Source organism: Colletotrichum scovillei (assembly GCF_011075155.1).
Source record: "Colletotrichum scovillei strain TJNH1 chromosome Unknown Contig00005, whole genome shotgun sequence".
In the NCBI taxonomy this organism is placed as follows: Eukaryota; Fungi; Ascomycota; class Sordariomycetes; order Glomerellales; family Glomerellaceae; genus Colletotrichum; species Colletotrichum scovillei.
Genome location: NW_023336263.1, coordinates 382,172 through 408,885, shown reverse-complemented (window position 1 = coordinate 408,885; position 26,714 = coordinate 382,172). Strand labels below are relative to the sequence as shown.

Here is a 26,714-nt window from a genome sequence, read left to right as displayed (position 1 = left end):
CAGAGGATTGTCTCGCAACAGCCAGGCAAATCTAAGCGTCATTCACAGCCCTCCCGTTGTCTGCCCTCGGCCAGGAAGAGGTAGAAAATACCCACTCTGCCCAGAGAATATGGAAGACTAACGAGTCCATAGCATCAAACCAGCCGTCTGCCTTGTTCTCTCGGATCCGCTCGGCCGTATAATCGTTACACCGTGTCACTCAGCCATCATGGCATCGATATCGAGCCTTCCTCCCGAGATGCTGGGTGAAATTGCCGCATGCTTTCAAGATGACAGCCCACTTAACGCACACAATGACTGGACAGCCGACCAGAAGACGCTCGCGATTCTTTCCAGGGTTTCGAAGTCATTCCAATATGCAGCCCAACCTCTTCTTTATCGCAACATCTATCTCGCCGTCCGGGACCCAGTCGGCATCAACATCTTGTCATTGATCAAGGTTCTTTATCATCGCCAGGACCTCCGCTCCAAGGTGAATAAAGTCCAGATACACTTTGAAAAGGCTTTCTCTTGCCACCTGGAGCGAACTACGGATGATGTCAAGAATCTACATGATATGGCTTGGAATATGGATCAGACAAACCTCTGCCGTGCACTGTATTGGAGCACAAAAGGTTCCTGGTTGTACAACAACGTACTATCTTCGCTACTCTTCAATCAGCTTCAAGGTGTATCTCAAGTCATGATCACTGGGCTAGATGGTCCGGACATAACAGACGACTATGGAGAATTCGACCACTTTGAAAATGCCTGGTCGGTCTTGCCATATCTCTGGATAGCGCCCTCTGAGACACCGGAGGCTTTGCTTCCGAACTTGGCTTTTCTTCGTCTGGACGCTCACGTCATTACAATCCCCGGAAGCTTAGAATTCCACTTGCTCGCTCGTCTCGCACCCAACCTCGAATCGATCTCAGGCTGCAGGTTCGAGAGCGTCCCGGCAGCGGCATTCAATGGATTCAAAAAGCTCAAGCACTTGTCTCTCGTGGATGCACCTCTAGAGCATGAGTGTTTTCCTAACGAGGAACCTCTTCTCGGGATTCCGCCTGGTCTACATTCTTTTCATTACATTGTGTGCGACAGGTCAAGGGATGAGCTGTACATATCCCCGATGAAGGCCCGACAGGCGCTGGCCCAACATTCAGATACTCTGATTTCCATTTCTCTTCAATTCTCTCTGGATAGAGAAATGGAGGACGAGTGGTTCGACACTTTCGAAATGTTCAAAAACCTTGAGCATCTCTCGGTGAATCCATCGGACTTTGCGATGAAGTTTTACAATGGCTTGGGCCCAAATGCGTTCATCACATCATTACCTCGATCGCTTCGAAGCTTAACCCTTTTAAGCCAGGATCATCTGGAATACCAGGATATCGAATGGCTTGCCGATGCCCTCCAGCATGGTGACTTTGAGAATCTCGAAAGCTTCACCATCTACGTTCATGACAAAGACAGTGACTCCTTCTACACCAACTTGGGAGAAACTTGGCGTGGAATCGAGAAGCCAGAGGTAGAGGAGGAAGACGCTTTCTTCCGTGTCACAGTGATTTCTGAGACCACATCGAGGGAATTGTGGTGTTATTGGTGATGGACTTCACTGCTCCAGTCTTTCAGCCTGGCATATGGTTGAGTTGCATCGCTCCGCTCTTTGTATGAAACAGAGGAGGAAATATCAGACTAGCACAGAATACTTGTCGGGTTTGGAGCCCCAGACTTCGGAGAACATAATGAATGTCTTAACTACGTTGCTCGAATTGAAACGCGGCGCTTCGACGTTAATAGCATTGAAAAAGTTGTGAGTGGCGGATAATTATGCGCATAGAGTAATTACTTATTGAGGTTAGGCAAATGGTCCTCTCAATGTCAACGGTCTCCGTTCATGGCCTGGATGTTAATTCGTGATGATCCATCTACGGTGATCATAACTCCATGCATGCCGGCTATGATGGGAACTTCAGCTGCGCTCGATCTCAGCAGTCGGGCTCAGTTCTCTTCCAGATCTTCGGCGACAAGCCCGGCGATGCGGTCCTTGGCTAGACGATCCCTCTGGCAGGACCCAAGTCTCCAAACAGTGGCTGACAGTAAGCCGGTCTTGGCGCACGCAGCGCTCGGTAGCTTGATTCAGATGCCACCCTAGGCGCGGGTACCTAGTTATGCTTGTTCTCACTCCGGGGCAAGGATTGTCCAATTAAGGGCTGGCTCTATTCTGGTGGCTGCGTAAGATGGGCTAGACCTTCAGCCCAACGTTGATCCCACCCGGGCGGGTCGTCGAAGGATCGTCAGGCTACGAAATTAGAGGCTGACATGCAGTAGATTTACAGACCTTGGAGGCAAGGGTGTGTCTGCTCCGTGTCCGTGTCCGTGTAGGAGCATGTGGCGGAAAAGCATCTCTTAAATCTCTGTTCACCTCCCGCTCGCGTGCTCACGTTTCTCAAGGTTCAGGAAATTCGGGTAGGAATACGGTCGGTTCTTTTGCCATGGCTTCGAAAATTGAGTACAGCTCCCTCCAACGGGAGACTTCCGATGACGACCGGGCCTCTGCCGAAAAGAACATGCCGCAAAGTGGGTCTTTGCCGCCGGACGGACAGCTACACTATGGCGGAACCACGGCCGAACGTATGTTTAGGTTCCAGGACTTCAAGTTTCTCAAGATTTATATCTCTTGCATCTCGGTATACCTTCTTGCTGCGGTGGCGGCGGTTGTCTGGTCGTATCAGGGACCCGCGGTGGACAGAGATTACTACATGCAACGCGTCTTTCGCACGCCAGACTCTTTGAAGGTCGACCAGCTTTACTCTGGTATCGCCCTCTCAGCACTACTTGCCCCGGCGGGCATGTTGGTCCAATGGATCATGCACGACTTTCGACACCTTCGACTCTTTGCTCTCACGGCGCAGCGGCCTGTCCTCTTGGCGGACTTGGACAAGATAGGAGACGACTCGAGTGCTTGGACGCTGCGGATTCTGGGGAAATACTCGTGGTGGTATGCTGTCATGCAGGCCGCGCTCATCGTCATCCGCACCTCGATCGTTCCCGTCGGTACCCTTATGCTCACCACCGGAGCCTTTTACGAAAACATCACCGGGGTTGACGTTGTGGGAATGCCCATCCTTCCTTCAAACGACTCGTCTGTTACGAGATTGGCCAACGCGATGGGCTGGGACGGGCAGGGAACCTTCAAGCAGACTCTTGATGACAACGACAACTTCCTTTCGCGAACCGTCTACACCTTTGTTGGGAACATCGTCAGCCAAAGTGCGCTCGTCGACGTCTTCTCTGGCGTCATTGGCCCCATTCCGACGCACAACCTGACCTTCAACGTTAACACGACCTACCACGGCCTTATCTTGTACCACTGGGATGCCAACTGCGAAGCAGCATCCGAAATACCATTCACCACCTCCGTCAACGGCGGCAACGCTTCATACACCTTTACACTTCCCGATTCCACCAACCAGACGATCGATCTCACCCCCAGAAAACAGGAATCGCAGAGCCTGCGCCTCTGGAACAGCGCAGCCAACAACTCCATCAACAACGTTCCTATCGGTGGCACCACATACTTCATCTCCGCGGGCCCCTCCTCGTCCCTCAAGGCCGAGACTCACACCAATGATAGCAGCCTTACACAGACTGCCGAGGGCCACTGGATCTCCCGCACCAAGTGCACTCCCGAGTTCTCATGGGAAGTCGGCGCCTGCACGTTCAACGGCACCTTGATGACGGATTGCGTGGGCAACCCAGGATCGAACACCACCGCCATCGATACGGCGGCACTTAACGTTCTGAAGGACTACATGACTGCTATTCCTTGGTGGATCTTCCGCGAGCAGCTCCAAATCGTTGACAAAACGATCGATACTTTGTACGCGATCCCCACATCAGCAGACTGGGGCCACTTCTTTGGCAATATTGCACAGTCCATCGCCGCCATCTCGACAGCAGGGTACTTTGGCACCGCCAGCGTGCCTGCAGTGGCAAGGGTCAAGGAGGACGTGTACATCATGCGGACAGTGGTGCTGTGGATCGTGCTGGCGATGCTGAGCGTCGTCTTCTCTGTCAGTTGTCTGGATATCTGGAGGAGCAAGTCGCGCGGTCTGCCGTTCAGAGCAGCGACTTTCTTGGCTATTGCCAATGCCGTCAGAGGACCGTGGTGGGACCAGGAGTTGCATGGAAGCTGTGCTGCTGATGAGGTGACGATGCAGAAGAGAAGTTCAGCATCGGTCATGTTTGGGGTTGATGCGAATAATCCGTACCATCTGGGGTTGCTGCCGGCGGTGCTACCGATTCAGCGGGATAGACCGTACTTTGGCATCGGGAGACGCAAGGGACCTGAAAAATCATAGCCAACTCGTAAATTACATCTAATGATTCAACCTGATGTGAGGCATCGACGTTGACGTGTGCTCTTGTTCATGTCTAGTGATCTCATCCCACTTCATCTACACGCCTAACTCCAGTCACCACCTCCTATCCCTTCCAGCCTTTATACTCCTCTAGAAAACATCATCTACAGTCCTCCCGTTTTATCAAAATCACTTGCGAACTTCCCCTAGAGGAATGCCCATCCCGTGACGCCCACTGTACTTGGAAACCTCGGCCGGCTTCCAGCCATCACGCTGCAGGAGACTCTCGTCCTCGAGACGGAATACCTCGACCTTGAGCGGGCGACAGCACTTGATCATCTCCTCCTCGCTGTCCTCGCCGAAGCCCCAAAGCGAGAGGTCACCACCAGGGCAGGTGCCTACGAGATCAGTCAATCATTTGTTCACATCTGTGAGGTCACCAACACCAATCCAGGCTGTTGAAGCCAATGTCGTCGCAGCGCAGACCCGCTCACAAGGAGAGGGGGTAACACTTACTCAGAGCCATCAAAAGATCCTGCTCAGCCAAAAACTCAAGGTGATCACCAGGTTGCGCAGGGCAGGGATTCATAAAGTACCGCCCCTGCTCATCCAAACCGGTTACTTGGAAAATGTTGATTACATCATGGACATCCTGCTCGTTCAGCCCGTACGGCAGCACCGCGCGCGTCAAGTTGGAATGACACTGGAAGTTGTAGTTGCCGCCGCTGAGAACCGTGTTGATGTACGGATCGCACCGCGTGCCGAGGAGATCGTGCACACGCCCGCCGTGCTCATCCTCGCCGTACCAATCCAGAGAGTCCTTGATGATGGTGGCCAGCGGGCGCATGTAAGGCAAGTTGGACCAGAGGCGGTCGCCGGTCGAAACATGGCTGGCGTGGAGTTGCTTGGTGCGACTCGCCCAGAAGCGTTCGCGGGGGTTGTGCGCATTCCAAATGTTCAAGTCACCTGTGGCCGGAATGAGCGCCCCTCGCTGTGAGAGAATGAGTCTTTATCTTCCATCTTTGGGACGTACCGACTTGAGGACCTTCTGGCGTGCTGATCCTCACAATTGAACCGGCGGGTGCTTTCCATGCTCTTCCTGACCGAATCGGCAGCGTAAACTCTTCAATCAACACTCTCTTGGCCTGCTGCGCGGATCCGTACAGCTCCTTGTCGACTGTGAGCACCGAGCCGGCGGTCGGGAGATAAGCCGGAACGGGTTTCGGGATCGGCTTCCGATCTTTGAGACGCTGCGCGGGATCCATGTCGGCGGCTGACATTGTGTAATTTCTGTTGGCAATTCGGTCGAGCGAGGGAGAGGGGAACTTGGCAGAGCGACTTTGAGTAAAAAGGGAACGCGAATAGCTTGCACACCATGGACAGAAGACGACTGAAGTTCTTATATCATGGTGCTAATCGCATGCCCGATACCATCAACCGGATGAACCCCGCTACTTTGGCACTTTGGATACACAAAGTTCCTTACGTAAAGCTCAACTTTGGAGCTGATCAAGGCAAGAGACTCCGACAGTGAGGTGACGGCCGATGCCGGTCCTTCAGTCGTGCTGTCTCCACTTCTCCAACGCCGGCAACTCTCTGCGAAGTGCGCTTGTTATCAAAAATGCGTATCAAACGAACTACATTTATATGTCTTGTGAAAGAAATTACTGCGCAAATTCAACTGTACTCACTCACTGCCTGAGCAACTTATATATCTTCAGCTTCGTTATTTCAAAAGCTCAAATGCGCTCAGCTGTAGACGCTTCAGATGTGAAAGAGTTGGACAAGTGGAGCACAATCGCGAATCGGCCTCATGCGCGAGCTGATCGATGAGATCCCAAAACAAAAGATATCACTCGACAACTGGAGCTGCGAATTGCCTCGTGGCGGAATCGAACCGCCGATCTTCTCATGTCACTAATACTAGTGAGACGCTATACCACTTAGCCAACAAGGCTTGACGTCTGGGACGAAGCGTGCTGCTAAGGACCCTCAGAGTCAAGCTGGCTCGGTGGGCCACGACTGACGATCGAGACCAGAACGACGGCAGATGGAGTCGGGTGATGCATTCTCAGTGACTGACAGGCTTTTGGCTCACTCAAATTACAAACAAACTTGGAGAAAGTCTCAAAAAGCTTACAGAAGATAAACATGGAACCCTCTTTAGAAAATCAACATGTGGCAGAGGACTCATAGTGCCGGACAGTCAGTCTATCGTGGAGGTCGGGAAACAGAGGTTTCCATCCATCGTCCATGCCAATTTCAGGTTGTTCTGAGACAGAAGGGCTCATAAGATTGTTCCTATAACTTGTGAGGCGGCTATCAGAAACTCTGAAACCCCAGGCAGATTCAAGACAAAATACTGTCCTACTAATGTAGCACTTATTATCTTCGGAATTTGAGTCAGTGAAAAACAATTCTTGGATATTCTTACTCAACTTGTAGATTAGATCATGAGATGTCAAGGGAACCGTAACAAGTCTCTTTCGGACAAAATTCCGTTCATACGATAAAATGCTCTATGCGAGTTAATTCAACTTTTAAACCTCATCTTCTCACCGGTCTCTCTTTTTTTGCTTGGAGATGGTCCGCACCTTGTAAACGTGGACATGAATCTTTAGAGCGTCTTGTGCGCTACTTCCCTACTGTTATTCTACATATGTACATGCTGAAGCGTAAGATATACGAATTGCAAGTGAGTTAAAGTTTGGTCGGGATTTATGAGTCAGTACATGTTATTGCCGTCCAGATACTTTAGATGAGCCATCATATCATCACATGGTCGATGTATCATGTATGCCGTGGCCTCCTCGACTTCAATACTGCCACGAAATTAGCTGGATAGACTTGGAGTAGCTGAAAGTTAAGATCGTGGCTCTAGATTCACTGTTGATAGGCAATAGACATCTTCTTAAACATCCTGATCCTTACATTACGCTATGATAACTCGAAGACTAAGGCCAAAGTAAAAGTACCGAGCAACTCGGGATGTTTATACCGATAATTGTTGACTTTGAGCGGTTGCCTACACAGAGTTCGGGCGTAATATAAGAAAGCCTGCTTCGTTCGTCCAGTCACATTACCCCTCTCGTAATTCCAGACCGCTCTTCTGCCTGCTTGTTCCAGAACATCAAATGAATAGACAGGATCTTATCGACTGCATACGCCAACGACGCCTCCTGCTTCATCATCGAATCCGGAAGGACTACTCCTGCTTGTCTGGGGTACTTACACGTCACCGTGTGACACCTTGGGAATTAAGTATCGGGCTATATGGCCTCGGCACCCGCGTTTATGTGGTGGTACTTTGTCAACAAGGTGTGTATCGAGTGGAATTAGCCGGTACAATGTCGTTCGATACCCGCTACATCCAAGAGATGAAAGGACAAAGGCTTTTCAGCGATATCACCCACCATCACGGCAACCTGGTCACTCACTACTAATCGTGTTCTAGAACGGCCCAAACAGCCTCTTGCCAATAGCGATTGTACCAGAGTAAAAAGACAAAGTAAGAAGTTCAGCAATGACTGTGGAGGTTCGTATCCAGGGTTAGATCCCGCCGACCTTCAAGTGGCCCAACCAGAAGCATCGCAAGTCTGGAGGCCTCTACGAATCGGGGCATACAATATGCGGTAACCAGTGCCTGCTGCAGAAAGTCTCGCGAATTGCAGGCCAGTCGGCAGCGTCGAGACGCAGCAGGCGCATGTGTATCTCAGAAGCGTTGGCTGGATCCGCGCCATTGAGTCAACATCCCAGCACCGGAATAATTACCCTTGAATAGCTAATCGCACTCTAAAATACGCATTTCTTCGTTGATGTCCGTATCCGTCACATCTCATTCCCAGATCAATCCATCCTTTGGCCGAGGTATTCGACGAAGAGCTTCTTCTTTCGGGCCGACTCGATAGTAACCAAAAAGCCACGTCTCTCGGAAACTTTTCTTGCGAGCGAAAGGAAATATCCCAAACTTCCTTCTTGGCTTTTTTGTTTCGCGGTCTGTTCGCAGAACACGCCCAGCGGCCCCAAATCTGCTTGCCGTGGGCAGCAATTTCAATCAGCCTCGGAGGTGCCGTATTAGTGGCCTTCCAGAAAGAGATTGGACCTTTGGGCTTCATTGTGCGATGAACTGTTTTCCGTATCCGTACGTTGTTTTTTGCGCCCGACGCCCAGGGACCCTTAAGCAAGGGTCACCATGTCTTCATACATGAGCCTGCACGGCAAGTCCAGCCAAGGCGCAGCACCATAACTGTTAGTCACGCTAGGCATCCAACGTCGCAACGGCAGCTAAGGACATTTGTTGCGACTAAGGATATGAAGGAACATGTGGAAAGTGGAAAACAGAGGATGTGTCAACGGGTAACAAGACAAGACACGCGTCGCGGACGACTTGTGACTGTTCATACCTCGTGGGTTTTGCGTACGATCTGTGTTGCGCGTCAGAGTGTTTCTGCCAGGGCAGAGGATCACCAGTAGCGTGACGCGGAACGGACGAGCGTAAAATATTCGCAGGTCTTGGTGTTTAGTAATGCCTCAACTCCTGGGAGCCTTCTGCGGGACCCGGGTTCCTCCTCGGTTGATCACGTATTCTGGTAAGGCAGAGGATCGACCGGGTTACACGGGGGCTGGAGACAGCAACGGTAACGGGCCAACGGCCAAACCGCGAGATCCCCGGAGGCGGAGTCAGCGTGACAGCGTGCCAAGCGGGAAGGGGTGTGGTGGTGGTGTTGTCGGCGGCCTAGGACTGCGCAAGCAACAATGTGTGCGGCTGCGCAACAGCGAAGAGAAAACGAGAAAACATCCTTTGAAGATGCGCAGGATCGTGCAAAGGAACGACTCGTCGGGTTCGCGTGGGGGTGGGACGGTTCTTGTTCGCGTTGCGCTGCTTGGACAGTTGGTTTAGCATGAGCGAGGGCACGTAAGCCCGTGTGGGCTCGTCAATGGGAAATCAAAACCGCGGGTTTCGAGACAAAGAGGACCCTGAAAGGAGGTGTCACATTGACGCGGACAATTTTATCTTCCCGCCTGGCAAACACATGCCAAAATAGCTGTCGCGTACATAGTGACTTCAGCTCAGGCACTCTGCTAAGGTATCTTACTTTGCCAGTAGGGTAGCATTCACAAGAATCCCATCTCAAGGATTTTGTAGGAACTTTTTCCTTTCTCACACTGCCATGTGCGTTACCGTTACGCGTCCAGTCTGTCTCGATCCAGCACAGACACCTGAACCTGAGGGGCGGGCCAGCTGGGGCTCCATCGAAGTTATCCTGATCCATAACTATGGTGACGGAAAAGAGCTCCGGCAGTTGTGCACATCACATCACGCAACGTTTGTCGGAAATACACTCAATTTGACGGGCGAGGTTGGAGTGCAATAAGCTTCGGCTCGCTTGCTTAGCTTGCAGTGGCCAGGTTCCATCGCGAGAATCCGTCTGTCACCCATATGGAACTCGAACAGGCCTCCTCCATTCCACCAAGTAATTACGGAGTAAGCAAAGGTCAGAGTACCTTTGACCTGGATACATGAGCAGTTATACCAGCTACCTACCTAGGCACGCACGGGGAAAGGGTCCGGAGCTGGGTCCGGGTCGGCGAGGCGAGAAAAGAGGCGAGGCAATCGTCAAAGAATCCCAGGACCAGCTACCCCCGGCCGCCGCCGTCGTGCCACCACCTACACTCAACTTGAAACCGAAAATCTCCTATTCTGAGCTATCGTGGATCGTGGGACCCCTCGCTACTCTCTCTTCTCTCTGTCAAGCTCACCTCCTGATCTGTGCCTCCATCTCCTCTTCCTCCTTCGTGCCACCTGTTCGAAACTGCGATTCAAGCGACCAGGCTCAAGGGCCACACGGTACACCAACGGGATGCGCGTGATGCACGATGCACGATGTCGACATTGCGACACCAAGAGCCCAGTCCCCTCGGCGGCGGCGTCTAGCTCGCTTACAAGGTTACATTGATCGTGATTGAACCCAGACCCCCCGTTCAGCCGCCGCTGATTATGCGCGCCCTATTTGCTTTCTTGCGCGCGCAGCAGCAGTAGCAGTACCGCTCCAGGCTGTGCTGTAGATGGTGATGCGACTTGCACGAGTCGGTTTGTCCCATGTTTGCATTGTCGGCATCGCATCCTCGGCGAAGGCCTAGACCGTTCTCAATTCCCTCCCCCCCCTTCCTGCGGTGGAACTGTCAAAAGTCAAGTTGTACCACGCTGCGTGAGTAACTGTACCAAGGGGGCATCCGGGATGAGAGTGACAAGAAGGCAGCCGCACTAACGTTGATAGCCGTGAGATAGCTTCCCCGGTGCCGCATTGCAAATAACGGCTCTCCAGTCTCGAGACAAGTGATGAGCAAGACGACACGTGTGATCAGGCCAGAAGCCGTTGATCTGAAGTTCGGGAGACCTTTCCATTCGGGCAACGATTTCCCACTTCGGGCCGGAGCATGCCCACAGTTTGCTCCTGTCCGTAGATTGGTTTGCCGCCTCGCCAAAACGCTGCCATGGCCGCTTGGTAAAAATCGCTCACTGGAGAAATGGAGAATGGAGAAGGACGGACTGCACTGATCTGCGCTGTGCCCAACTCGTGGCCCGCGTGGCTATATGTACAGTACCCTTGATCTTATGAAGACAGCTTCAACGGCGTCGGCGAGTTCAGCCTCTCTTGGTCTCGTCAGATGTCGGTCCCAGATAAAAGGGAGGGATGCCGAAACAGAACGGAAATACATCATGAGCCTGGCTGATAGTAGGGTGCTGATATTACAGGTCGGTCTTTGGGGCTGGGGGAAGCATAGAGCAGCCACGAAGGAAGCATCAAAATTAGAGTGCAGCTTCGCATATGGGCATCAACGCATGTAATGTACATGAGCATTTGAGAACGGGAATGGCCTTCTTTCAGGAATAGGCGGTTTTTCTGCGAATGGAGTCGCGCAGATCCACTCGAGAATGAGCTTATACGAGGGATTGGAACGGCGCGCGAGTGGCCTCTTTGATTATGGCTTGCTGCCAGTCTGCCGCTGCTGCAGTAATAAGTCACCGGTTAGTAGAGTGAAGGGCAATGATCGCCGGGACATCTCGTATTAGCGACGAGGCATTTCGATCGAGTGTGTCCAATCGGAGGCGCTGAGTTGAAATGACAGTCTGCAGGATTTTTTTCTTCCGGTGCCATTTCTCCCTCATAATCTCAAGTGTAGATGCCTTACTTTGGACATGTGAAGGAGGCTGGCTGGCTTCGAAAGACCACATCAGCAGTACCGAGATGTTGCGTTTCTTGGTCAACAACGGTCCCGACTTTCCGAAGCTGCAAAATAATTGGAACATATTCATGACCAAGGCGAATACCTCCAAAAACGCATCCCGCGGCCGACAGTGCCAAAAGGGCTGAATGGAAGGCAAAGGGAGCCGAAATAGAGGCAACTTGGGGGCCGTTTCTGCCCAAGGTTCCAGACGAGCATGCTCAAGGGCCAACTCAAAATGACGGGAAATGCAGCCTTGGAGGGGCCGCAAAAGTTCGGCTAACTGGCTAAACGAGCCCCTCAAACTTGAGCCAAAATACCCAATAACCAAATATGTATGCCACGTTTGTGGGCATCTTTCCAACATAATGTTCAAGATTGAACCATATAATCACCGCCATGTACCCGTACACTCGCACAAAAAGAGAGGTCATCAAAAGATTTGATTGCTGCTGGTGAAGTGAATTCGTACGAGAATAGAGTGGCTCGTGTTTCTGAAACACTGTCAATTTGTTCTAGAATCCTATTAATAGTGGCGGCATCCTTGAGGCCCTGGACAGCCCTGGCTGACGGGAAATGGATGGGCAAAGCAAAAATGCGCTCTCTCCACGCTGAGAGGAAGAGAAGCATACTTTACGGATACACCGTAGTAGAGCAGAAGGGGTCTCAATGGATCAGAAGGTCAGAGCCAAAACCAGAGAAAGAAAGCTCTCAAACACTTTGGAGGGCAAAGAAAGGAGAGCCTGGCCCAAACCCCAGTGGCCCCTGGATGATGCCGCAACAACAATCGTCCTTCCAGACAGCGGACGCAACGGACTTCAGCGAACAGGTCCCCCGCGGGTCCTCCTCAATTAAGGTGGCCTTAGTCATTATGCGCAACCTCTGGGCGCAAGTTCTGGAATCCCGTGGCATCTACCTGTGCCTGGGTGTTGGCTGAAGCACCACCCAGGTCTGGGCACTGCGCAGAGACTGGGGGAGCAGAGAGAAGGGGAACGACACACAAATTCTGGAACCTGGAACCGCCCTGGAGCCGTTCTGGCGCATTGGTCAGTCTCTGGTACACTGGTGCGCGCCCCTCTCCCCTGTATCCGTACCTTTTATGGCGCTGGGTCTCTTTGTTCCTTGCCCATTCTTACTCCACAGCCCCGGCAAGCGAAAGGACTGGACACACACTGGCCAAAGGCAGAGCTGCTGCTGTAGCAGAGAGAGAGAGCGAGAGAGGCAGCTGGCAGCAGAGTAAAGGCGAGTAAAAGCGGTACCACAGTTTGGGCGAGCCCACAGTCAAGGGACGTGAGATATCCACAGCCCTCGGTCCAGCCATGCGCCCCTCCCTAAATCTCTCTTCCCAGGCCATGGGGAGCCGTGGGAGACGGACAAGGCAGAGTTGTAGAAAGCCATGGAGTGATATGTACATTACCGCAGAACCTTGCAGCTCGAGGTACCTGTGTCCTTGTAGATATCCGCAGTACCTTTTACCTAGTACACATGTGTGATGAGGAAGGGCGACGAGGGTCTCGATGGGCAATGGGCGATGGGATGGGATGCTTCTGCTGTGTAACTGCAGTACCAGGCGACCATGGCGAGGCCATGTTATTTGTTCGCTGCCCCCTTCCAGACCCCTTCCCCCTTCCCGTGGATGCCGTGAGGCGTGAGATGATAAAGACCCTTTCAAGTCCCCCTCCACAACCACTACTTTTTTTGCTCTCTTTTTCTGCCCTCGATAACCCTTCGCTGTGCATCTGCTTGTCTGGAACATTCCTGTTGACTGCGTTGCTTCCTCTCCTTATCCCCATCCAATCTTGACTCTCCTTTCTGCAGTCTCGTCACCACCGCTGCCACCACAACCACCACCGCTACAACCCAATCCAGAAAACCCCTCCACATCCCTCTAGACGGTTCCTTCGGTATTTACACTTCCAGACAAAGAAACTTCCGTCATTCCGTCTCCCGTGTCGACGCCATAGATTTTTAAAGGGACTTTGCCTGCTAGCCAGAGCAGACCGGAAAGGATTCTTTGGAAGATTGATTACACATCTCGGCCAGCAGAAACGGGAACAGCCTACTTTTTACTATTAGTAACTCGGTGTTGACGAACCTCCCCGAAAGTAAACGACGACAACATCAGCAACAGTCACGACAAGCATCTTCTCTCACCAACAGCTCGAAGAAGAAGAAGAACAACAACAACTACAGTAACAGCAACTGGACAACACCCGATTCGACGACAATAGCATCGTCGATCAACAACAAAACCGGTCTCCCCCAAATAACCCCCCAAAACCTTCACCACGGCTTCTCCAGCGATCGCCACCATGGGTTCCCCGAGTGGACCCCTCCGACCCCGAGCGTCGTCAAATTTCATGGGCATCCGCGCATCCGGGTTCCCGCCGTCCATGACACCGCAAGAAAAGCATCTCTTCTCAACCCACGTCAACACGGCCACGACACGCCTCTCGAGCACGATGGCCGCCAGCGAGACGGGCGAGGGCTACGTGTTTGTCGTCTACTTCCACAAGACCACCGCCGCCGACGCTCTCGCCTTGCTCCAGGCCGCAGACATCCGAGTCAGGGGCCACGAGATCCAATTTTCCTGGCACTGAGAGAAACTTGGAAACCGGGCACTCGTTCACTTTCTTTCTCCCCTTCTACCTCATTTTGAGTAATGAGCTTTCCCATTGCCTCGTTGTGCCTTGATTTTTGAGGCCCGGGCTCCCGGCTGGACTGGACTGGACTTGACTGGACTCTTCTTCTTGTGTGGACCGTGGGATTATGGGACGGAACTAATCGGCTCATTCTCGACTCAAGCTCTTGTCCTGTCACTATGACCCCCCGATCCGTTTCCCGACTTCACACACATTTGGGGTCCTGCGTCCTGCCGCCCGCCGGGATTTGACAGCTTTCTGAACCGATTCGAGAGGGATCATCCCGCGTGTTCTCTCTCCTTCTGGTTCTCTCTATCTTCCTCCATGTCTTTTCAATATTCACATATTCCCCTCCCTCCAGGCTCCAGACATCTCAAAGAGCAGAGGACTGTCTTCTCAGAAACTAGACTCCTTGTCTGCTCCAACAACACCCCCCTACCCTACCTCTACCCTCCCTTCCATCCTACAATTCCCGCCCGACCGCCCCGGGACAAATCCTTCAGCGATCCATCCTCCACCCTACCTCGACCAGTCACCACCCCTCCCCCCTTGCCACTCTTCTCAGAGATCTGCAAGTCTAGGCCATCCTAGACCACCCCATCCCATCCAACTTTCCAGGGCAATCATCCATCTCACCCATACACTGGCTCCTCCACCCATCTCACCTTATCTCCATCGAGCGATCAATCACTCAATCACGCAAAAAAAGCATCGTGCTTCTCACGTTTCTGCTTGGCTTACTGGCTCTCAACCCCCCTTTATCCCGTATATCCGCGCATCCACTACCCACCACGCAAGCAAGCAAGGGGGGAAGGGTGCGTTCGGTTCGTCAATGGCTGCAGATGAGCCGCAGATGAACCAAGCCCGTCCAAGTTGTTCGCTCCGCCCGCCCGCACCGCACCGCCCTGCTTCTCTATCCCCCGCCCCGGTGGGCCGGCCGGCAACGCTGACGGTCAGGTCGTCGCAGGTGGGAATGAGCAACCCCCGAGAAGGGTACGCCGCAAGGGCAGCGGGACGGGAATTCGGGAAACATGGGAACGAGAGAGAAGAGTCCTGAGAAAGAGAGCAATACCTACAATCGAGATGAGGTGAGGTGACGCGGATAAAGGGACGCGTTACGCGGCCATCCGCTTCGTCACCACTCCAGCTGCAACCCTCCTCCTTCTCCCCCCTTCGAACGCCAGGCTCGCCGGGCCCATTATCCTACTACTGTTTTATTTTTTTTCCATCTTCCCACACTGGGCACCATGATCAATGATCGAACGGAGCCCCGTTACCAGGCCCGTTGTCAATCTCTGGGTTCCTGATGAAGGGTTGCATTCGAATTCGGCAATCGGCCCCAGTGGGATCCCACGGAGAAAAAGAGTACAAACCACCTAAGATGAGACGGCGCCAACGCAATCAAGGACGGATTATCCGCGATTTCATTTTCAAGGGGCTACCGATTGGAGAACATTTGGGCCGGGGTATCAAACGGTGTGTGGAAGTTCGATCGAAAAATCCACATTGGCATGCAAAGGTTAGTCCAATTGCAACAGTCACAAATACAACACTACACAACCTTTTATTTCTTTCTCTTTTTCTTTTTGCTTTTCCTTTACTCATCACATTATGGAATTGCTGCAAATCTTTTTCGGTCTCGCAAGGAATACTCCCCAAGCGGAGACTATCCGACCGCGCAGGCAGGCAACACAGCCAAAAACAAAGAGACTCTGGCCTTGCATGGAAACATCGGCTGACAGGAGTTCCAGACCAAGTTCGATTTTGATTACCGGCCCGACGTGGGGGAGCATGATGAGGGGACCGGGGAGGGCCTACACCACGAGACCCTGAACGGAGCAAAGGGAACGGGCCTGGCTGCACTGCACCACCGTTGCGTTTGCGCCTAGAAGAAGTCAGGGAACAACCCCCGAGCCAGGCCAAGAGGCAGAGGAAACCAAAGGAGGAAACCCAAGAGGTGGCTTGGTCTTGGTTTGTGGTTTGACCTATTGTCTGGTGCAGCGTGCACTGCCATCCATCACCACCGCCAAAGACAACACCAACCACTCGACGCAACCCAAACCCTAGAGTTTCCGACGTGGTTGGCATTCCCACTCAGTGAGGCTTTGCTTCGGGTGACGGCAACTCTTCGGTGTGGTCTTGTGCAATGCAATCCCAACCATATTGCACCATTCCATGTCGGATCCGGCCTCATGCCTCTTCACACCGCGGGCTCCGTGGAAAGACAGTAGAGGAAACAGAAATCCATACTCGCAATGCAGTGCTGCCTTTATTTTTCTCACTTTCGGAACTGGGTCCGGAATCAGTAAAGTTACATGTAGACTACTCGTCCGTATTGGTCGTATTTGGAAGTTGGGAAGCTGGAGGTGGAGGAGAAAGACCGGTCACCGGCCGCACCCAAGTGCTGGTTGCAGCCGAAAAGTGACCAGTCATAAGATAACTGTTTGTCACTTAGAGCTTGGCCTTGTGTCATTAGATCATGTATCCCATCCATACAATGCTTAGCAATGAGCAAACAAATATCAAATGTCAAATGTCAAAAATATGCACAGTCACCCCCAGACCAACATTGCGCAGTTCGTCTCACGGTTCCCACGGCTCAGATGGACCCGGGCAAAGACATTGCTGCTTCCAGCCAATTGTATAGATTGAATCAGGAACATGCATATCAGCGGGAGCCCACACCGAAGCATTTCCACCTACGCCGTTTGTAAATTATCATTGGAACCTCCTGGAAGAGAATGTGCAGCCTGCTTCACTCTCAGAGTCATCTCCCATCACCAAACTCCAGGCCCCATAGACATGCTTTCCGCGTAAACATCTGTCATCTCCCCGCTGGCCGGTGCATTGGATGGATGGATGGGCCGACTGTGCATTCCGTCCAAAGAACCGTTTGCTCAAAGTGAAACAGGGGAAATTCACATTGCGCGGACCCGAGGGACTGGGTTTCCCTGCGTTATAATCCCATCTCCCCCGCCGAGAGCATGTTCAGTGTGCCAGCTTCAAGTCCCTTCATTTTCCTCGTTCCTCTTACTCCAAACGGCAACAAACTAACTACTCCATACATACAATCAACCCGTTGATACCTACCCCATAAAACGTCCATAAAACGGAACTGGACGGGCCACGGCACAGGCCCCCAGCTGATTTTGACTTCCTCTCTGATGGTCATCTCCCGGTAAACTCGCATGATTTGCATGGACTCGAGACTTGGGGGGAGCAGGCAGCCGTGGGGCATCAGTCATCAGGTAGAAGAGAACACAAACGGCAAACTCCCCGCGGCAATTCTTATTCCCGTGTCATCCCAGCCCGTTCCACCCCGTCTCCCTCCGTTTCGTGATCCATCAGAGAGTCCCGGCGCCATGTGATGTGGAGGGTCTCCCGGCCTCGGCGCAATCTTTGACGCCGTTCATGTGTCTCCAAGACCCCTTCCCAATCCTTCCATCTCTTTTCGGACCCCGAAAGCGAATCCCTCGGATCAGACCCGTTTTCCTCCGCGTGGCATCCGCACTCCGACCATCAGACGGCACGGGAGCAGCACAGCAAGGTTCACGTCTAACGTTGTCGCTGATGCCTAAGCTGGACTCTTCTTGGGTGGCGCTAGAGTACCAATAGGTTTGCTACCTTTGCTCGATTCAACTCTCCAAGAAGCTTGTGTCGTGCGACGTGATCAGAGTGAGTCACTCTCGACGCCAGATCATTTCAAGTAGTTTTCTGTCGTGCCTGAGCTATCGCAGTCTTTAACTCATTGCCTCGAGAGCGCGCGCCGCCAAGCAAGAGCCGGCTTGTTAGCCGACGACCATGAGCTCAAGCCTTAATGTGTGAAAGAAGCATCATGCCGAAAGGCTGACCCCCTCCGCCCGCCATCCCCAAAGCGGAAATTCTTCGAATGCCAGAGGCTTACATCTCCACTGCCCAAACCGGCATGGCGGCAGCATCATTCACTCTGCTTCATTCCGTCATCACATTCCTCAAGCTTCGTCGCTCAGTCCTGTCTTACCGCTAGGACGGACCAGCCCGCCCGACGAATAGTCTTTCCAAGAATTGCTTACAGACCCGCATGCCCGAATGAGCCTAGCATTGGACCAGCCACTATGCAGACGGCTTACACTCACGATAGCCTCATCCGTCCAGCGTTACCCAGGAATCTAGCCTTGTTATCGACTATGTTTTGTTGCCTTGACCAGTCACAGCACGTAGAATAGTAAAGTGATGATCTTTAGAACAGGTTTCAATGGGGGAACACACATCGCCGACGGCGTAACATGGTGGACGAAACGGTCGTCGACTAGATGTAGCCTAGGCGTGCATAGGATTGAAGAAAGCGCCAGTGCATTTCGCTGCGCATATCAAGCGAGACTCAAAAGTAAATAGACTTCACTTTGTAGCTATAAAACGAAGGAATATCCTCTTTTCTTTCCATGCTCTCCAAGTCACACATTCGATCGTGGTCAAGTCTATGGTCCAACTTCCGACCAACATCCTCAATATCGCGAATCTCCAAGGTACATGTGAGCAGCCGGATAGACCGCAACAGCTGCTATCTCTAGGGCAAGAGGTCATTCTACCCTTGGAACGATAATATTGCAACCACGCCTTACCTGGATTAAAAGCGAGATCCCAACCGGCAGCACACGACGAATAGGTCCCTCCCGACGTCCTCGCGACATCTAGTGACCGAGTATCCGACCGGCACGTCCAAAACATCATCCGACGCACTTGGTGCACTCGAAACAATGGTCGCTCTTTTTGTCTACGAAAAGGACATGCATGATCCAACTCCGGATATCCCTTCCCTCGAAGGAAAGGTCATCTTTGTCACTGGCGGTGAGTCCATCGGTTTCCCATTCTTCCAACTGTCCCTTCATTGCTCAATGTGTAGCTTCTGAGGAGAGCAAGGCTTCTTTTTTCTATGACTTCTGTCTGTCTACTCTTTCTTTCTCTGGGGCCATACGCTCTGTGTGAGACTCAAGATGAAGGGATAGCCAAGTTCTAGGACTATGATCTCACCTCCTTCGTTATTGTTGCCCAGCTTGATATAGGAACGAGCTTTTCGGACTCGCGCGCGTGAGACCTATACCCCCTCACCCCCATCATTCCACCTAAACTCATGTTAGCCGCGACATATTCTTCCATTCGCTTGCTTTCCCGTCACGCTGTTCCTGGCGATATATCCCCTCCGTAAAGTCAACCTGCCAGGAGTATTCCAGTCACGATTCATCTTGAGATCCGCTCCTTTCTCGCAAGCGCTAGATGAGGATCACTCGGGACGTTGTTCACATCATCAAGAAATAGAACTCATCTCCCCCAACACCACATACATCATCCAACACCCGCTCACCATCCACCCACCATCATAAGACAAGCCTATATACACAGCACATGAATCCTCGCCCAACAACGACAGCAGTCATCAGCATCAATGGGACTAACAACCACACAGGAACAGCAGGCCTAGGCAAATCCACAATCCTCGCCCTCCTGGCTCACAACCCATCACACATCTACTTCTCAGGCCGCTCCCACGCCTCGGCCAAAGCCCTCATCGAAACCGCCGCTTCCTCCTCCTCCTCCACCACAGCAACCCCTCTACCCCTAACCTTCGTTCCCCTAGACCAAACCTCCCTCCCCTCAATCCGCGCCGCCATCAAGAAACACTTCACCCACGCCCGCCTCGACATCCTCATCAACAACGCAGGCATCATGGCCGGCGCCCCAGGCCTCTCAGCCGACGGCTACGAGATCCAGTTCGCTACGAATCACCTAGGCCACGCCATGATTATTCGAGAGCTACTACCGGTCCTACTACGTACCGCTGAGGGGTCTGGATCTTCATCTAGCGGCGGCGGCGGCGGCGGCGACGATGCCCCGGCCGACGTACGCATCATCAACCTCACGTCCGTCGGGTACCAAGCCCACCCGAGCGACGGCATCTCCTTTGAGACGCTGGATACGACGCAAGCTGGACCGCCGGTTCTGGGCCAGTGGATTCGATACGGGTACGTTGCTCATCCCTCGTCATCACTCACCTACTCTTGACCCCCTTGATCCCCTTCTCCCCCTCATCGTCAAAGTCATCACAGATCTCGAAACCAAACCCAAGAAATCTCCCAAACTAACGAACCCCTCCCACCAGCCAAAGCAAACTCGCAAACATCCTCTTCACCCGCGAACTCGCCCGCCGCCACCCCTCCATAACAACCCTCGCAATCCACCCCGGCGTCGTCGACACAGGCCTAGTTACGAACCAGAGCCGCCTCAACCGCCTCTTCGTCTACCTCCCGCAAAAGATCATGGGATCCTCCGTCCTGACGCCGGAGCAGGGCTGCTGGAACCAGGTCTGGGCTGCGGCGGCGGCCAAGAAGACGGATCTCGTGAATGGAGGGTTTTATATGCCCGTCGGGCATCTAGCGGATGATAAGCTGGATAAGACGGCGACGGATGGGGAGTTGGCTGGACGGCTTTGGCAGTGGACGGAGGATGTTTTGGATCGGGTTGAGTGAGTGTACGTCGGGGTTGTATGGCATTTTCTATCCACTCTTGAGATGTGCTGGATATCGATTTTCTCTTGTTATTTTATGGTGCGTTCAACTCTATATGAAATTGGACATGAAGAAGGCGACTATTGCAGTGAACTCATTGCCCAGGCTGCACTGTGTAGACAGACAATTAGATCCCTGTAGGATAATCCAAACTGTTCATCAAAGATCGGAATGCATCTTGAATCCATGTCAAGAAGGCCCGACGTCTCACTCCCCCGGCTCCGGAGCCGGGGGTCCGGCCGGCGCTGGCCACATATCAATCGCCGGGCCGGGAGGAAGTATGTCTCGCTTCCGCACCTGGCACCACGAGCGTTACACCGGACGTCGAGACAAGATAGCACAATACCACTTTGCCATCGATCGAACCCTGGATGTCCCACCTGGCGTGTGCCATCGTCCGCCCATCCAATGTCACCTCACACCACCGCGTCGCCGACGCGCGACCCCATCGTCGCTTCCAATCATTGGCATTTCCCCTCCACAAGAGTCCCAACAGATCATACCACACCCATCGAATGTTCAGTGGACTACATACTACACTCCAGATAGATTTAGATGTAGCACGCCGGCCAGCCGGTGAGTGTTTGCCATCGCCTGTAGCTAACTACGTTCCCTTGGACTCGATCGACTCACGGACGAACTATCCCCAAGATGGGCTTATCGGCCGTCACTATGGCCGCTCACACCATCTCTTAACTTGGTCTCGACTTCTCAACGTCACCTCAAGAGGCATGGCACGCAACGCACGCCCCCTCTCAAATTCCCAATCTCTCATGTTCCGCCGTTCGACAGGGTCGGCCTGTGTGAGTTGTAATACCTACTTACGGATACTCTGTGTACTGGTAATGGCATTCGTACTAGCGGCTCCAGCGGACGGAGGCTTACCCCGCCAAACGCCAATTCCACCGCCGACAGACGCGGACCGCGCCTTGAACCGCGTCGAGTTGACACATTCGGGGAAATTTGTAAACAAAAAATAACATGAGCCTAACAAGTGGCATCAAACTTTGTGACCGTCATGTCCGGGCCCGCTGTTGAGCGATATTTTGCGCGAGAAAAGTCGGGAACCTTGCAGATGGGAGTCAAATGAACCTGTCCGCAGTGCACTCGCTCGTGCAGCACAATGTCCGAAGTTGTAAGCCATGCTATCTCAGGCGCACTCTCCTTTGGCAAGACTCTTTCAAGCCGGACTCAGAAGCGGTGTTACAAGCAGCGCAGAGAACAAGAATGGCGATCCAAGACAGGGCCGCAGTAATGCAACCACTTTCGGCCGGTAGTAACCTGTAGCACGTCCCCCGCGACCAGGTAGATCAAATTCCAGACCAAACCCGCCGTCTCGGGTTGCATTCCTCAAGCAGGGGTGCATAACAAGCACGGGGAGACTGGACTGGGCGACTCGATGGGCGGCACGTGGAGTGTGGAAGTCTTGCGGCCATCGGAGTGACGGAGCGGGAATCATCGCATGGCTTCTGCCATGGTAGAAACCAACCTTCCCAGCTGCTTCCCAGTGATGGATGGTCCAGACTCTCGCAAGAAAAAATTCTCTTGCAACCTTGACTCCATCATTGCCATGCTTTTTTGTGCGGGCAGCCCTTTGGTTCAGCCCTGACATCCGGCTTTCGATGACCCATCCGATGGGGAGCCCAGGGTGACGGCGAAACTGGAGGGAGAGGTGCAAATCGCGGAGATTGGGGCGGCCCAGCGTGGTGCGGAAGCGAGATAACGTCGGCTTCTTAGCGCCGGCAAGGGGGGGTAAATGGACGTGGGCGTACTCCGTACAGATGCGCAATGTTGGAAATGCTGCAGCTGCAGAGCCAGAGGCAATCCATCACTGAGCCATCCCAAACGACTTGCCTCTCGTGGTAACACGAATCGTGACTCTCGCCCCGGGGACTGCACAAGTCTCCGGCCACACGACTGGTCCAGGCTGTGGGGAGTCTTTCATCTTAGACCGTTTTACACATATTGACTGACGTAGCTTTCCTCCTTCACAACGACCATGGTCAACTTTCAGTATCGACGAACGCATCCTCGAGTTTGGATCGTGGCGATGAAGTAGGTACTGTAGTATTCAAGGGACCTTCGACCCCGATTTTCCCGATCCGTCGGCGATGTCGCCAGTCTGGCTGGCCTCCTCTATATCCACACGGTGATGAGCGGGAGGCCATGTGCTGGATCGTGGATGGGTGATAAATATCCGTTCGCCCTGGATTGTGCCAGGATGTAGGCCTTCAAATTCTTCAACTTCCGGTCCGATCACGCCGCCGCGTGAGCCGTGTCCTTTCAACATGATCGTGGATCATGGGTTTACAACCGCATCCCTCGGGATTTTCTGTGCCGTCATCAGTCGATGCCACGTTGGCCCCCGTTGCCCGTCCGTAGGTGCTCCGTTCGGTCGTCAATCTCTTGAATATCCCTCGTCTTCCCCAGCGATCAGCTCCGGGTCAGCCTTGCCAACAACATGCCGTTGAGTGGACCTGGAGACACGTTCTAGCGCTAACAATGGAGAGGAAAAAACACAAGTACTCCGTAAGAGAAAAGCTTTGGACCATCAAAAACCAATTGTAAATCTTAAAGACTGGGAACGGCCCGGTTGGTAGGAGCGTCATTATCAGACGAACTGGCGCACGGCACATCTTTGATGACTCCATTCTTTCTTCAGTCAATCAAGATGCGACAACCTCAATCTACGGCTGCACCGGGCCATATCGAACCCAGGCCGCCAGCGTTCATGCCGTGCTGCAGGACCGGGAAAGTCCTGGGAGCAAGCGGGGGAAGTGAATCTGTGTTTCTTGTAGCGGGAATTTTCCCTTGGCCGTCAAGGCTTTCAGTTCTCCGTCAGCAGAAATCTCGCACCCACATGCCCATCAAACATTGATTAAATTCGATTCGTGCTCAATCTCGATGGTCCAGGTCATCTCAACTTGACTGACGTGTGTTGGTCCAGCAGGGCTCGACCAAGCATGCTGCACCGCCGACGACGAAGCCACTTATGCAAAGCGCTGCCGCAGAAGCAGCGTCTCTGAATCTGATGAATCGTTTCCGAAGGATCAATCTCGCTGAGTGCTGCCAAGAAAGTGTGTATTTGTTTCTTCAATCTCAAAGATTTGGACCCGTTGACAATCTAGGGCTGCGATCCCACTCGTTGGGTCCGTAGCTTTCCCAACCGAACAACCGACAACCATTCGGCTGGGATTCAGGGTGGACTCGCTTAACAGATTGCACCTTTACAGAGTCTGAGTCTGCCCATCTTCATATCGCAAAGTATTACTGGCCGTTGGGCTGAACCGTTTCTGTACGAATTAGCAGTTATCGACTCGCCGACAGCAACGGCAGCTCCGACGTTCCAACTTCCATACAAGTGTGAAGCATGGCCTTGGCCGGGATCTGCCATGAATGAGATCTGATGACAACATCTAGTTCTTTCGTACGGACACAAGGACGCGCTAGGGCATACCAGTGCAAAAGTTTCCGACACTGTACGTCTCGCAGTGTGCAAGATCGTTTCTTTTCCAGCATCAGAATGATCATGCTTTATGAAGCCGACGCCGATCCAATTCGAAGATGGGTGAAGCTATCGGCGTCTTCTCAAGCTGCTCGCAGGCTTACTATTCGTGCCGCGCTTCGTCCACAGCAGGACGAAGAATGACCGGCACTTTTCTTCGAGCTTCGCAAGAACGAACTGGCAACCGACGAAGCCAGCTGAGCTCGTTGTCTGGATGGCGAGGTTTGACCCAACCAGCAAAGGCAAGGAGCTACGATCGCCGCTGCAAAGGTAAAAGTGCCAGGCACGGCTTGCTGATTGGCCGCGGAAGCTGGCGGCAGGTCCGCAGGGATAGTCCAAGAGAGAAAGTGTCGGGAGCCCCTCTTCAAAATTTCGAAAGGGGGTGGGGGAAAAAAGATTGTCGCTGTCTGCCTCTGACGGCGTCCGTTTGCTTGGCTAGCGGGGAGTTTGCAAAGTTGACGGCTGAAGGCCTAGGGATCGCTGTCTGTCTAACAGCAAGAAGCGAGACACACCCCCGTGAACGAAATTGTGTGCTTTGCATGAATCGTGAAGTCGTTGTGTTTCCAAGTCAGACACTGCGGAGTACTGCACCGAGTAGATGCTATGAGGTAAATTTGAGCCAGGTCCAACGTATTCGTGGGTAAAGATGTTCATCCAGTGGGACCAAGTGGCTTCGAGGTGTCTTCGTTGGCTAGCATTGAATGCGCACTGAAAGCCAATGAATCGAGATGACCAGTAGCCAGTGGAAGAATTCTTGTTTGTTTCCTGATCATGCGTAAAGATCGTCTCGCCTTGGGCGGAAGAAGCATGCGCAGTTCGGAATGTCGTTCTCCTCCAATGATGACCGTATCAAGAAGCATTCGTAGGGCAGTTATGGGCTGTAGCTAGTAGGGCCGGAACCTTGCTTGCAATCGACAGCCGTTTTTTCCGCAAAACCACTCAGTTGCCGTGCCGTGGCGGGCTCAATGAGCCGGGATGTCGGCCGTGGTTTGGGCCGGAACAAAACCGGACCAGGCACGCATTGCCACCTCCCTTTTACTGCACAAAAGACCAGGTCCACGGAGGTGCACTTGGTAGTCTCGTTGATGTGTCGAATCAACCTCCTTTCAGCCCCGAGACATGGACATGTTGAAACAGAGCTCGATTCGAAACCAAACGGCTCAAAGCCAACGAGGACGGGGAAGCCTGGTGATAGGCAACCCGCTCAAATTGCAGCCGAGCTGAAGGTTTGCCCAGGACGTCTCGAGAGCTGAAGAGAGAGAGGACTGGAATGCAAGAAGCGCTGCATTGGATTACAGCCGAAACGCGAATCTGACGGAAACGCGGGGGGTTGCATGGCGGCACGGGTGATGTGCAAAGTGGGCGCGGGCCAAAGCTGCCCTGGTAAAGCGTCTCGGCCACTTGGCCCAGGCTGTCGTTCGAGGAGACCAGGGTGCCACAATGGACCTTGGTGATTGTCATGGCCTTCGCCAGTCTCGTAGACGACGACAAATAGTTGCTGCGCGGGAGCCTAAGCAAAACGGAAGCTGATGTTTGTGTAACTGCTCGTATCTTGTCATCTGCTGACACCGCTCGGTAGTGCCTAGGTGAGTAGACATCGAGGTCGTCCGGCTGGTAGATTGAAAAGTCAAAAGTCAAGAATAGGGGTTGGCCGAGGGAACACCAGCTGACCGGATCTTGGACGGATCTTGCGTGGCGGCGCTGAGGGCACAGCAGCTACAAATACAGCACGCGAGATGCAGACTGACGACAATGGCGCGGACACCACCGCAGTTCCTGCATCTCATTGAATCTTGCGCCGATCAGCAAACACCAATCTTGGCCAGGCGCCAGGTCTGAATGCAAGGCTCTTGGAACAAACTGCAGTATGAGGGCAGCAGAGGATCTACCTGAACTTCTGCTGTGGTTCCTGGTACTGGTCTCATTGTGTTTGGTGCAATGACACCAGAGCGGCCCTGGGAGGATTTGAGGCTGAACCAATAGACCACGACTCGTGGTTGACGAAATTGTGAGGGCCGCATCCGCCCCGTTATTTAGTTGAGAGTTGAGACACCAGAAAAGGGGTCCAACAGAGCACAAGAGTCGCGCAAAAGATCAGGTCCTTGGCTATGTTTCTCAGGCGCTGTGCAATCACATTGTAGTTGTGAGTTTGGAGCCGATACTTTTGATCCGAAAGTCAAGTTGTGAACTGCAGTAGGGCATCGCCTTGCCGTGCGTACACTATGATTGCCGCTCTTGAAGCTGCAAAGCTAAGGACTGCTCGGGTTTGGTGAGTCTGGGCAGTGGCTTTCCACATGCTCTTAGATCCAAGACGGCATTGACTGGCTCTAGAGCCGGACATTATGAGCAGTGGACAAGAGCTTGCAACGGTTGGCGCTATAATTTGGTTGGGTGGTGAGACATTTGCAAGAGTTGTGGCCTGTTAGTGCGCCCCTGGTCTCTTGATAATTTGGTC

At 53.0% G+C, this 26,714-nt stretch overlaps 5 protein-coding genes across 5 annotated transcripts; 4 read left to right on the top strand and 1 right to left on the bottom strand.

Moving 5' to 3' along the window:
- Nucleotides 1-208: 208 nt before the first annotated feature.
- Nucleotides 209-1,585, top strand: HER10_EVM0005453 (uncharacterized protein; the record flags this gene model as incomplete). Its single annotated transcript, XM_035475069.1, has 1 exon — nucleotides 209-1,585. The coding sequence occupies one exon, from the start codon at nucleotides 209-211 to the stop codon at nucleotides 1,583-1,585; it is 1,377 nt and encodes a 458-aa protein (XP_035333986.1).
- Nucleotides 1,586-2,474: 889 nt separating this feature from the next.
- On the top strand, nucleotides 2,475-4,343 carry HER10_EVM0005798 (uncharacterized protein; the record flags this gene model as incomplete). The annotated part of the gene is made up of 2 exons (XM_035475402.1): nucleotides 2,475-3,401; nucleotides 3,492-4,343. 2 exons carry the CDS (start codon nucleotides 2,475-2,477, stop codon nucleotides 4,341-4,343), a joined length of 1,779 nt encoding a protein of 592 aa, XP_035334007.1.
- A 111-nt stretch (nucleotides 4,344-4,454) lies between these two features.
- On the bottom strand, nucleotides 4,455-5,709 carry HER10_EVM0001718 (uncharacterized protein). The gene is made up of 3 exons (XM_035471457.1): nucleotides 5,377-5,709; nucleotides 4,860-5,309; nucleotides 4,455-4,741 (listed from the first exon to the last, which is right to left on the bottom strand). The coding sequence occupies exons 1-3, from the start codon at nucleotides 5,621-5,623 to the stop codon at nucleotides 4,533-4,535; spliced, it is 906 nt and encodes a 301-aa protein (XP_035333743.1). The 5' UTR covers nucleotides 5,624-5,709; the 3' UTR covers nucleotides 4,455-4,532.
- An 8,173-nt stretch (nucleotides 5,710-13,882) lies between these two features.
- Nucleotides 13,883-14,170, top strand: HER10_EVM0000324 (uncharacterized protein; the record flags this gene model as incomplete). Its single annotated transcript, XM_035470111.1, has 2 exons — nucleotides 13,883-14,064; nucleotides 14,140-14,170. 2 exons carry the CDS (start codon nucleotides 13,883-13,885, stop codon nucleotides 14,168-14,170), a joined length of 213 nt encoding a protein of 70 aa, XP_035333647.1.
- A 4,486-nt stretch (nucleotides 14,171-18,656) lies between these two features.
- Nucleotides 18,657-20,892, top strand: HER10_EVM0012596 (short-chain dehydrogenase/reductase family Oxidoreductase). The gene is made up of 3 exons (XM_035481989.1): nucleotides 18,657-19,039; nucleotides 19,656-20,211; nucleotides 20,349-20,892. The coding sequence occupies exons 1-3, from the start codon at nucleotides 18,949-18,951 to the stop codon at nucleotides 20,713-20,715; spliced, it is 1,014 nt and encodes a 337-aa protein (XP_035334487.1). The 5' UTR covers nucleotides 18,657-18,948; the 3' UTR covers nucleotides 20,716-20,892.
- Nucleotides 20,893-26,714: the final 5,822 nt, after the last annotated feature.

Bases quoted from the DNA above. Each gene is read 5' to 3' on its own strand.
- HER10_EVM0001718 (XM_035471457.1), bottom strand. From the start codon at position 5,623: ATGTCAGCCGCCGACATGGATCCCGCGCAGCGTCTCAAAGATCGGAAG. The intron at 5,310-5,376 runs GTACGTCCCAAA...TTCCGGCCACAG, and splicing joins GCCAGAAGGTCCTCAAGTCG to GTGACTTGAACATTTGGAAT. The intron at 4,742-4,859 runs GTAAGTGTTACC...CTGATCTCGTAG, and splicing joins GGATCTTTTGATGGCTCTGA to GCACCTGCCCTGGTGGTGAC.
- HER10_EVM0012596 (XM_035481989.1), top strand. From the start codon at position 18,949: ATGGTCGCTCTTTTTGTCTACGAAAAGGACATGCATGATCCAACTCCG. The intron at 19,040-19,655 runs GTGAGTCCATCG...ACAACCACACAG, and splicing joins GGTCATCTTTGTCACTGGCG to GAACAGCAGGCCTAGGCAAA. The intron at 20,212-20,348 runs GTACGTTGCTCA...CCCTCCCACCAG, and splicing joins GGCCAGTGGATTCGATACGG to CCAAAGCAAACTCGCAAACA.